Source organism: Coloeus monedula, assembly GCF_965178545.1.
Source record: "Coloeus monedula genome assembly, chromosome: 9".
NCBI lineage: Eukaryota > Metazoa > Chordata > Aves > Passeriformes > Corvidae > Coloeus > Coloeus monedula.
Genome location: NC_138789.1, coordinates 17,513,829 through 17,525,240, shown reverse-complemented (window position 1 = coordinate 17,525,240; position 11,412 = coordinate 17,513,829). Strand labels below are relative to the sequence as shown.

Genomic DNA, 11,412 nt, shown 5'->3' with positions numbered 1-11,412 from the left:
ATATGTCAACTGAAATAATCATCCTTCTTATTTTAAATCTGACAAATAAAAACGAGAAATAACATTTCTCACATATCAGTCAAGTTTTCAAGAATAGTACAAAGCCACCATTTTCAACCATTAGGGGATAAATGTCAGCCCTAACCCATTTCTCTTCCTCTCCCCACCACGTGCTCGCTGCTTGCTGGTAGCGAGGGCCTGAAGAACAAGTTCAGCAATACCATCTCCTGACGAGCTCTGTGTATTAGCAGCACGAAGCCACTCCAAAAACCAGAAAAAAGGGTTTCAAACACTGCAGACCAGAAGCGGGGAGTTACTCTGAACAGGGATTCCTTCTCCGTGCTCTGCAGGATCTCCGCAGTGCCCGCTGCCCGTCACCGCTCCAGCGAGGCTCTGCCCAGCGGCCCCTCGCTCGGTCGGGCCGAACCGCGGGGGAGCAGCGCGGGGGCTGCAGGGCACAGGGCCGCTCGCCGGGCCCCCGGGGCGGGCCCGCGCCGCCCTCGCCTCCAGCAGCCCCGGGGACGGCGCTCCCGAAGCCCGTGCGGCCGCTGCCCCGCCGTACCTGTGCAGGGCCATCTTCCCGCCGCCCGCCGCCCGCCCGGCGCCGCCGAGCCCGTCCCGCTCCGCCATGGCCGCGCCGCGGGGCCTCACGGGGCGGCGCGGGGCACGCGCGGCCTCTGCTGCGAGGCGGCGCCGCCTGGCGGCCGCGAGCCACAGCGCAGCCGCGCGAGGCGATCCCGGACCCGGCGCTCCGGGACCTGCGGGAGTCCGGGGCTGGTGGCCCAGCCAGGGAGGGTTCCCAAGGCTCCGAGGAGGCTTCCCAAAACGCGTCCCGCGCCGCACACCAGCACGCTGCCAAACGGGTGCTTCCGCCCCGCGGCGCGACACTCCCCATCCAGGTGACACGGGACATCGCTCTTACCTGGCGGTGCCCCGCTGCCCCGCTCCATCGGCCCCGCTGTCTGCGTGGGATGTGCGGCTTTGCCTCAACTAAGGAAATGCACATCCGAGCAGCCTTATAAGAATTTAAGTTCCTCGTTTTTAAAATAGGTAATTTCTGAGATGAACAACTCCCAAAAATAGGGCGAGATTAATAAAAATATACATGAAGCACACATCTTCTAAAAAAATTATGATCTTACAAAATACCCCCAAACACTTGTCAAAACATCACCTCCAAAGCCAAACTAAGGGCAAATGTCAAATCATAATGTCAGTGCATTGATATTGAAAATGCAAAAACGTGAGACATTTTCTCATCTTTTTGTAGTATGGTTTGATCTTTTGTTTTATCAGATTTTTCTCGAAGTGGTCAAAAATGATGCTTTGATACAAAATGTAAGGTGGGATGTGCATGTACCTTACTTTGCAAAAGCAAACATTGTCCCTCTGGCAGTATTCCACGACACAGAGCACACCTTCCCTAGGGAAGAGAAGCACTGCCACCTAACAAAAGTGCCCTTCTAGAAGATTTTCATCATTTCTAAGAATGACCTATACAGTATGAAACAGAATAGTAAAAGACAAACAGATAGCTTGGAAGCTTACTTTATTGTACTTTGGTGGTGTGGTTTCCTGCAGATCAAGACAGACAGGTTGTTTGAACACTCCCGGGCTCCCCCAAATACAGTCTGGTATCACCTTGCTGTGTACTCCTGAGCACACTTTGAATTGATAATAGATAGAGGCATATCAATGTAAAGAGTGCTTTTCCTAATGGTAAAACTGTTCTTTTTTACTAAAAAAAAAGTTCATTGAACATTTTAATCTTAGTTTTAAAAACTCAAAATGATCTAATAAATTTTGCCAAAAAAAAAGGAATTTCTAAGAGGATGAAATGCTGATTATCATTTAACAGCAGCCATTCAGAAGACACGCTATGGTAGGTTTTTTCAGAAGTTACAAAATATATACAGAATATATCATCTTAAGATCGCTTTGGCATTAACAGTGTTAACTGAAATACAGAATTTAAAAGTTAAAACTACTTTATGCAGCTCTTCTACAACAATTTTTACAATGGCTGTAATGCAAACTGTTCTGACTATATGCGCCCTATACAATATGCTGTCTTATACACCATTTCCAAAATAGTACACAAAAATATTTTAAACACAAAATCCACATAAATAATGTTTTCATTATGTGAAGTATGTGACCAACGGTTTAAAACAAGTACCTTTACAACAGAAACATATCCTGATGTAGCCAGCACATACAGTCTGAAAGATAAAAAGGGACTCAAATAATCTGTTAAGGCCACAAGCACCCTGTGTTATGAAGAGCACCAAGGCAACACAGACAGGGAACACAAAAGAGGTAGTGTGCCATCTGTTCAGATGTGTGTGTCCACAAGGGACTAGAATAAAACAACGTTTAAGAAAAGAAGACGTATTGTACTGTACTGTGGGATGGTTCACTTTTCAAATAAAAGCTATTGCACATTTAGGAGCATTAGCAGGTATTGCTCCTTAGTATCATATGTCTCCAGCTCTCCTCAGGATGGTTTTTGTGCAGTGCTGTTAAAAAAATCGCTAAGAACACTTGATGTCCTGAAAAACTCCATGTTCAGATAATCCATTCCAGAAAATTATGCAAGGAAGCACCGAGAAATTTATTTTTAAATACTTTAAGAAAATTGCCTTAGTCTTTTCTTTCTTTCTTTTATTTTTAATGCCATTTCTCCTTAGGAGGAAGTCTTTTTCTTCCTGAGATTCTTTAACCAACAACACTTGAAATGATTCTTCAGTTTCCTAGTAATTTTGCCTGTAACGGATCATTACTTTTGTATTCAATCTGTTCAGAAACTCCATGCTGATGCAAAAAGAAACCTAGGACAGAAATCCTAAAGGAAGCATACTGAGCCACTTTCTATGAAGTGCTGCTGTCCTGGTTTGAGATGAGGAAGTGCATTAACTTGAACAACTGGAAGCTGATTTGTGTCCTGAGTGTGAAAAAAGAACTGTGTCTTACGCCAGCTGCCATCTTCAATCTGAAACACACAGGAGAAGCATATTAGAGTCACATAAAAGATGAGCTTCAAAACACAAATGAAAATTGTGCTTACAGAGCGAAAGAGAAGTAGTGCACAGAAACATTTCTTCTCTCATCAGTTCCTAAAGAAACTGTGTAATTTAACAAGTGCCATTTCTAAAGCCTGAATTTTCATTCTGAGCGTAACTGTTTCTGAATTTTCCTGGAGGACCTCCCTATTTCTGTGCTGATGTCTTCATACAGTCTCAAAATGCATGAGACATAATGCAAACAGCAAGTACAGATACCCTGTATCACTGCAATTGCTTTTACCCTTGAAGAGATGCTGAATTCAGTATCTAAAGGCTGGCATATGCAGAGCTATGCAAAGAAGCAAGCTATAAGGTATGGGAATCTAAATAATTGTTATTTATTTGCAGAAGGTTAGTAACATCTAAACAGTACCTCCATCATAATTAACGCTGCTGCTAAAAGTATTTACCATGCATTCATCCAGAAGCACTTTAGGTTCAAGTAGCGTATTTGCTTTAAATATTTGACCGTTCCATCCTTTGAAGGTAACCGATGTCTTCCGGCCACCTGCTTTATTTATTCCCCACATCGGTGTGTTCAGACAATGGACTGTGATGCTGTGGGTTGCTTCTGAGCTCAGTAAATGAAGGAAGTTCATCTGCACTTTTCCAACACCAAACTCCAGCTAAATACCGAGAGAAAAGCATTGTCAGACTTACAGCTGGACTGTGCTGACTGGCCACAGCGACACAAAGTGCCATGAACATGTAAGTGTGGTGTTCAGGCATTGGAGCATGTATACATGTTTATATACATTGGGGTCAATGCCAAAGAGCATGATTTGCATTCCTCAGCAGAGATGTTATGTTCTCTTACAGTGATTACTGTAAACAGAAGCTTTCATAGGACATTTTCAAAGCTTAAACATAAACATTTGCTAGTGCTTACAACATTGCTGAAGCACAGCTGGCCAGAAAACACTATTTTTAAATAAGGAAACTGAAACAAATGCTTCTGTGATTCAAACAAAGATATTAGCAGCAGCAGTGTTTTAACTGAAGCCACATCACACTGCTGTTTAGTCTTCTTAGACCACAGGTTCCAGCAATACTGATAGCCCATTACAGATGCAAAAGTTCATACGTATATTTTGATTTTAGACAGAAAATACAGTAACTCATTACTCAAGAAGAATTTCTCCAAGACCATTTCATATTCAGGGTTCTTCCACATGTAGGAATGCATATGTGAACTTCACAGTATTTTTGAAGCTCTTCAGTGACTACAGTATATATACAGAACTTCACAAACAGAAAATTTCTGCTCCCAAGAGTTCAAGAACTACATGTAAGGAGGAACATGAACTAATGATGTAAAGGAAACGAGTCCCTCCTTAACAGCATTTAAAAGTACCTAAGTGTTGGAAAGCAGTAATAATTTCATCCTTTCTATTGTAACAACCTTAGCATCTCTATGCTTAGGTGCCCTGAGTGATGAGATACTAATGTAGCTTAGAAGTATTTCAGGCTTATTTTTATGCCTTGTATAAGAAAGTATAAAGCAAAACAAAATAATTTTGTTGGCATAGTGAGAATTACTAACATATATAGTCTCCAGAAAAACTGTAACTTCTGTACCAGAATATATAACATGTCCTTCCACAAAGATGCACAACAACCCCCCGAAATCTAACACCTTTCCATGAGTTAAGTAAGTAAACATGCATTTGTTTAGAGTTCAAGCACAGACACAGTGTCTCTAGAAGCAATGCATACCTTTGTCACAGACAATGGTGTTAAACATGTCTGACCACCTGCAGTGAAGTTGCAAAAAACTTCAATGGCATCAGAAGGACATCCAATATTTGGGTCAATCCAGTATTTTCCTGTTAGTATATAATTTCAGACAAAAAATAAAACCTAAATATAATTACTACTAAATAATTTGCTAAAATATTCATACTTCTTGGCAAACATTACATATGTTATCACCATACCTTCACAAGGAAATGAAAGAAAAGGAACATGAAAATATTTTCACTATTAAAATTATACTAATAACAGATACTGAGAAAAATGACCGTAATAAACCACTTCTGATTACAGTTAGAATGGCATTACATGTTTAAATAGGATGGGGATTTTATTTGAAATATTGATTCGGGAACTTCTGAGATAAAATGACTGTCAGTGTATCTGACTGTGGTAATGTATTGTATATAATTTTCTCATTAGGAATCTAGAATCTGGTCCACACAAAATTCATTGCAAGATTAGCTATAAATTCTTGGAAAACTTCGAATCACAAAATTGCAGTCAGTTTCAAATTTTCTGGATACATCTGTTTACTGACAGATAGAATCTGTCTAATATTTATATAATACTAGTTATCTATATACTTTCACATTTAAAATTCAGAAATTTTATCTTAAAGATGATATATAGATAGTTGTGACAGGCGTACTGCAAGAGAATACAATAAAAAAGAATAAAACCATTAAATATAGCACATCAGAATTTTAATGTAGAAAGCAGCATTTGGAAGCAACACCTTTCAAAGGTACTTGTGTTCAAGCTTTAGTGAAAGTGGACACTTACCATCTGACACTTTACGTTCACAATTAAGCAAATCCCTGCAGATACGTGCTGGGTTATCCCGTGTGCCAAGAGGGTTCTTGATGCTGTGCAGTAAATTGCTAAGGTAGTGGAGCGTTTTGAATATCTCTGTACTGTGATCTAGTAAAGTTACTTCAGTATTCTGGTATTTCTGCCAAGGGCCATTAGCAAATGTGTTACCACAAAGAAGTGTCACAACAACAGTAAATGCAGTAAGAGTCAAATGGCCATTGAATAGCCAGACACAATCAAAGTGTTTATATGAATGCAATCAGCCATGTAAAACAACGTAAAGATAACATATCCCAGTAAACAAATTAGTACATTTTATTAAAATTGTCAGAGCAGTGATGTTAAGGCAGGTTTAGGTATGCACATTTGTCATTATGACACATTAACATAAAAATATGGATACAGGGGAAGAAAAGAAAAAAAAGACGCATTTTTAAAGTAAACTTAGAGGTTTCAGATTTTGAATACTGAAATCTACTCTGAGGCTTAACCTAGAAATAATGTGCAACTTTATTTGACTTCACCCATGTAAGGGATTTTCTTGCAACCAGTGCGGCCAGACACATATATGTTGATTTTTTTTTTGATCAAACCCTAAATGCCACTATAATTATCTGTCTGAACAGATACAGTCCACTATGTGTGATAGGCAGTAGATGTTCATTACTACCAATCATGATGAAAGGTAGAAGTCTTGCTGTTTCTCTTAATTTCATTTCTGCTATGTCCTGTAAATCCTAGCATGTTTCATTGCATTCTACAATCGTTATCTATTATTCGTTCTAAACTAAGTCTTTGAAAGGAAACCCTGTTATGTCCTCAAAAAATAAAGTTATAATAGCATACCCTGTATGATACTACAAATACATTTAAATATATACCTCCATCTGCAAGGCAGCATTTGACTCAAACAAAGCTTGAACAGCAGCATTGAGATCCACTTGCTTCTAAAAAACAGGTATTTCAGAATATAAAAACATGAATAAGAATATACAAAAATGCAGGTGGTAAATTCTTTGAGCACTGGCACAAGTAGTACATTTGAAGAGGATCCTGTTATTTTCACTTTCGATAAAGCACTGTGTTGTAGGTAAAGGTTGTTACAGAATTTACCCTTGGTCCTGGTGGTCCAGGTGGTCCCTGGAAAATGGGAAAAAACAGATATTAGGTACTTTACATCTTTATATAGTGCAGTCAAAATGGAAAAACACAGGCACAGTTTTTTATGCACTTACAGGTGGCCCAGGCTGGCCCTGCCGTCCCTGAAGCCCCTAGAAGAAATGGAGATAGAATGCAACAGTTACACATTAAAATCTCTGGTTTTACATTTATGTATTTATTAAATCACAAAATGCCCAATGTGTATAAGGAAGAAGGTGTGATACCAGCTGTGGTAAAGCAGTAGATTATTAGTTACTATTGTTAATGCACCCTGCTTTGTTAACATATGAATATTCATGTTGGAATTGCTGTGTTGTCTGGTTACTTGTTTCTCCAATTACTTCTGGTATTAAGGGAACATTAAAAGTCATAGAAAGTATTAATATATAATACACTATACATTATGCCAGTGTTATATGTGTGTTGACAATATAAGTACTAGAAGGGGTAAGTAATCACAAAAACATTGTAAATAATATCAGTAGTTGCAAAAAACTAACTGCTCCACTTTAATCCATGAGCATGTGCCAGGCATTTATCAGTTTAATTCATTAGCAGTGTCAATTTTCAGCCAGAGCATGTTATGTTCATTGTTTTACAGTGATGTGGCAGGCTTCCTTTTTATTCAAGAAGTTATGCCCTTATTTTCTCATTGTTAAGTGGCATCATTTTAGTGTGCAGGATGATTGCAGTGGAGAGGAAGAGAAGGAACAGCTGCTTTTCCTTAGCTTACAGTGCCTACAATGCACGTAGCCTTAAATCTGAGTTTTAGGCTGCCTTAGGATTGAACATGGACCTTTCCAATACAATAAACCCATCTGGGTTATTTTTTCTTTAATCAACTATTCCCATTAAGATGGAATGGTTGTGAATATTTAATAACATGCAATGACATTTGTATCTCTGTTAGATTCTTATCTTCAAGCTCTATATACTCAAAGTTTCTAGGAGCTGTTGTAACGTAAACAGTGGCACAAATGATGGCAAGGAAAAGAATAGGTGGCAGCGCCTTGAGAAAAAGAGAAGGAATGAAAGGCATGGGCTAGATCTGCACCTTAAATTAGTAAAAACCTTTCAACACAATTAAGTCAATTTAAGCAGAACATTCCTTTGTCAGTGCTGCTTCTACCAATTACTTGAGCACAATAAGCTGTTCCAGCAAAAGCCCTCATACATCAGTGTGGTCACGCTAGTACTAAATCTCTGCCAAAAGAGAAATGATCTGATGTGACGTGGTCATGCTGACAAATACTGTGAAACTGATCTAGTCAAATAGGAATTAAGTTGTAAATCACTTGATTTAGTAATAAGAAATGTTTCTGTTGTGAGATTTCACAGCAAGCAAGCAAGCAAGCAAGATCTGTGTGTCACTTCATGCTACAACTGCTGAACTCAGGCTGTGCTCAAGCTGCCAAAAGCAAGGGCAGCTAGAAATTGTTAAAGAAAGGCCAGATTCAATCTAACATGAACTCATTCATATTTTTTAAGAAAAGGATCTCAAACAAGATAGAAGCAATGTACCTAAGTCACGAGGCTGCAAATTTTCACTTCTTAGGAGAATATAATCTGCATTTCTTACTCTCTCTAGACAGTCTCAGACCTACTCTTAAGGCAGAGCATGTGGTAGTACCAGGGAATGCATCTGCCAGGGGTCACAATGACAGCTGCACACGTGAAGTTTGTTTATATGTCACCTGCCCTGGCCATGCCAGAGGGGCTCAGGTGCTGGATTCTGAAGGGTGTGAAAAGTGGGGGCCATCTTTTAGTTCCAAGCACCAGCTCTATACAAGGCTCTGTTGATGGACTGTAAATGGCTTGTAGGTGTTCTTTGGAGAATAGAGGAAATTCAAAACTGAAGCAACTTCTGGGTGTTTAGATAGATGATTTTCTGATACTTAACCAAGAAGACCTTAATAAGATAAGGCCTATGGATTGTAAATATTGTCAGCTTTTCAACTGATACATCCTGACCTTATTTATGTTTCATCCACTTACACCTATAGAAGGGACTGGAAGCCATCTTTCAGGTAAAAATTTAATGATTAACATCTTTATAAAACATGTTAATCATTAATGTTGGAAAATGGAAATAAAAGAACAAGTAATTTTAGCATATGTAGTACAAATAGTATGGAAATCCCTGTAGGATGTGTCAAGTATTTAGCTTTCTTTTACTCTTCTGAGTTTGATTATTGCCCAGCTGGAAATTTTCTTTTAAATCCTATTACTATTAAATATGCATAAAATATTGTTGTTATTCAGTATTACAAAACTGATTTGAGTTTACAAAGATTATATTCACTATTTTGGTGTAGTTCTTCAGCTGTTGCAAATCGATTGGGTTTCAGAGACCCATACTGTTGTATGCCAGCTGGGAAGGCTGACTCCACATTTAATTTATCAGATCACATGCTCAGGTACTGTTAGACTGCTCCAGGATACCTTCAGTCACATGTGAATATCTTACTGGCCTGTCTGATCATGCTTGGCCAAGTAGGTTTAGTATAAAATGAAAGAGAAAGTGTGAAAAAGAATCTTGAGAAACAAATTTTACATTGTAAGGATGTATTTGTTTATCTTGGTTCAGGGCTTGATTATGCAAATACCAAGTCAAGGAAAGGTACAAAGTCTTCAACAGTTTGTCCCTAGGTAACCACTGCTCTTGGATGAATAAATGTCCTTGTTCTGAATGCTGAGATTTAGACATTCCAGTGTATTTTTCAGATGACCGAATGCTTCAGTTAATGTTCTGTGTTCTTGGCATGTGTCACCATTTTAAGACTCAAAAAGTCTTGGGACAAGAGCAGTTCAAATTTATAGTGGTTTTTGAGATAGAACTGAATGTTTTAAAAATAAAAACCTGCACTGTTCCAATGAGTTTAAGGTATTTTGCAAAAGAGGAATGTCATTTGTCTCAATCCACTGTCTCCTTGCCAGTAAAACCCATGGGGGAAAAAAAAGGTAAATACTGAATGCTATTTTTTAACTATAGTGAACTACTTTGCAGAATATCACATTTCTTAATTGCACCAAAACTTCAGAGAGCTATAGCAATTATCTTTACAAATCTTAAAAACATAATGATACTGCACAGAGTAGGGCTTTTACCAATGTTCTTTCTTTTTGCTGCAGAGCAGAAAAATAAGGCTAAGTTACACTTTTCATGGACTAAGTTAATTGCTAAATGTTTTACTGGAATGTTCTGGATTACTTTTACAAATCTACTTAATTTAACCTTTGAGCGCATTAGAATTTAAGTGAGAAAAGTGTAATTCCAGTTCATAAAAACAAAAGCAGATACTAAACCAGTTAGTTTCAGTGTGTTCTTTAATTCTTTAATCACTTCATTTGATTGAACAGAAGTTCAAAGGCCGAAATCCCAATCTTTTTCTAATGCTGAGAGGCCCTGATTTTACATACAATAGTACATAGGCTCAACTTTGAAAGCATAAGCAATCCCAAGGACACTAGTATTTTCCAAGACTTTTTAAATTCTTGAAGACAGTATTTTAACAAAGAAAGAATGTGTGCTTCACCATTGACCTCAATAAGAAGACATGATTTTACATGCCATGTTTTTCTGGGGATAAAAGGACATTTCTTTCTAGTAATGAACTCTGTAACCCTGACAGACTAAAAAATATAACTAAATATACTACAAAAAGGTTAAAATCTATGTGATTCTAGGAAGAATGCCAATATAAATCTTAAAGGTATAAATTAAAGCTCAGAATACACAGTTGGATGAAAAAAAATTTGGTCTCCTTTGTGTGTGAAAGTAGTTAGAAAGAAATCCCTTTCTTGGAGGAAAGTAATGCCTCTGTATATGATTTAAAATTAAACATTCTTCTGAAGGCAGCCTTACTAGATTAATTCATCTCGATGAATTCAATAACTTTTTTAGGAAATAACTTCTTAAACATCAGCACCAATAATGGAAACAGATGTTTCTTTTTCACCATTTTGGATGTTTTTTAAGGATTATTTTTGGATTTTTTTTAAGTGTCAGCATTTTTAGCTCTATGCTGTCATAACAATTCTTATGAACAAACAGTAGAAAAAGACAGCTAAGATGGATAACAGCAGCACAAATTGAGGAACCAGTTTTCCTCTTATTCTGAGACAGCAATTGCCTCAAGAGCATTGAAATCAAAGAGGAGCGTTCTCCAAGACACAGACAAGAAGCTTCGTTCCAAGCTTTAATTCTTTAAGATGTTTTGAATATTTCAGATTTTTCAAAACTTTTAAAAGGCAGTTTGATTGAATTTTTTGGAGGTGGCGGCTAAAAGCAAAATACAATAAGTGAAACTGATTAATTTTAAGTGTGATGGCAGGGTAGAGAGAAACAGGAACAAGATCACATCTTCTAATTACTGGAAAAGGAGCTAATACGTCTGTCATGGAAGGTAATATCATTGTTATCAACTTTGTGCTCATGTTTGCTGTAAATATGATAACTTAATGACTTTTCACATAGCCATAATGAATTTGAGACTTTACTGGCTCTAACACAAATTTAAAATTAAATCCAGCATTCATGAATGTACAATAACTCTTGCTGAAAAATGAAAGACAGCAAATCCATAACTTATCAGTGCTGCCTATGGTTCCTGTGGTT

The 11,412-nt window shown here is 38.0% G+C and overlaps 2 protein-coding genes across 2 annotated transcripts in view; both read right to left on the bottom strand.

The window, feature by feature from the left end:
- Positions 1-639, bottom strand: part of ZNHIT6 (zinc finger HIT-type containing 6) — a 30,569-nt gene extending 29,930 nt beyond the window's left edge. The window contains exon 1 of the mRNA XM_082287211.1: positions 563-639. Coding sequence (XP_082143337.1) covers positions 563-630 — 68 coding nt within the window. The 5' untranslated portion in view covers positions 631-639. The remainder of the gene's footprint in view (positions 1-562) is intronic.
- Positions 640-2,845: 2,206 nt separating this feature from the next.
- The window catches only part of COL24A1 (collagen type XXIV alpha 1 chain), a gene marked incomplete at both ends in the record, with an annotated part of 126,011 nt that continues 117,444 nt past the window's right edge, over positions 2,846-11,412 (bottom strand). Inside the window, 7 exons of the mRNA XM_082287615.1 lie at positions 2,846-2,992; positions 3,476-3,691; positions 4,782-4,891; positions 5,604-5,772; positions 6,515-6,580; positions 6,747-6,773; positions 6,869-6,904. Coding sequence (XP_082143741.1) covers positions 2,846-2,992; positions 3,476-3,691; positions 4,782-4,891; positions 5,604-5,772; positions 6,515-6,580; positions 6,747-6,773; positions 6,869-6,904 — 771 coding nt within the window. The remainder of the gene's footprint in view (positions 2,993-3,475; positions 3,692-4,781; positions 4,892-5,603; positions 5,773-6,514; positions 6,581-6,746; positions 6,774-6,868; positions 6,905-11,412) is intronic.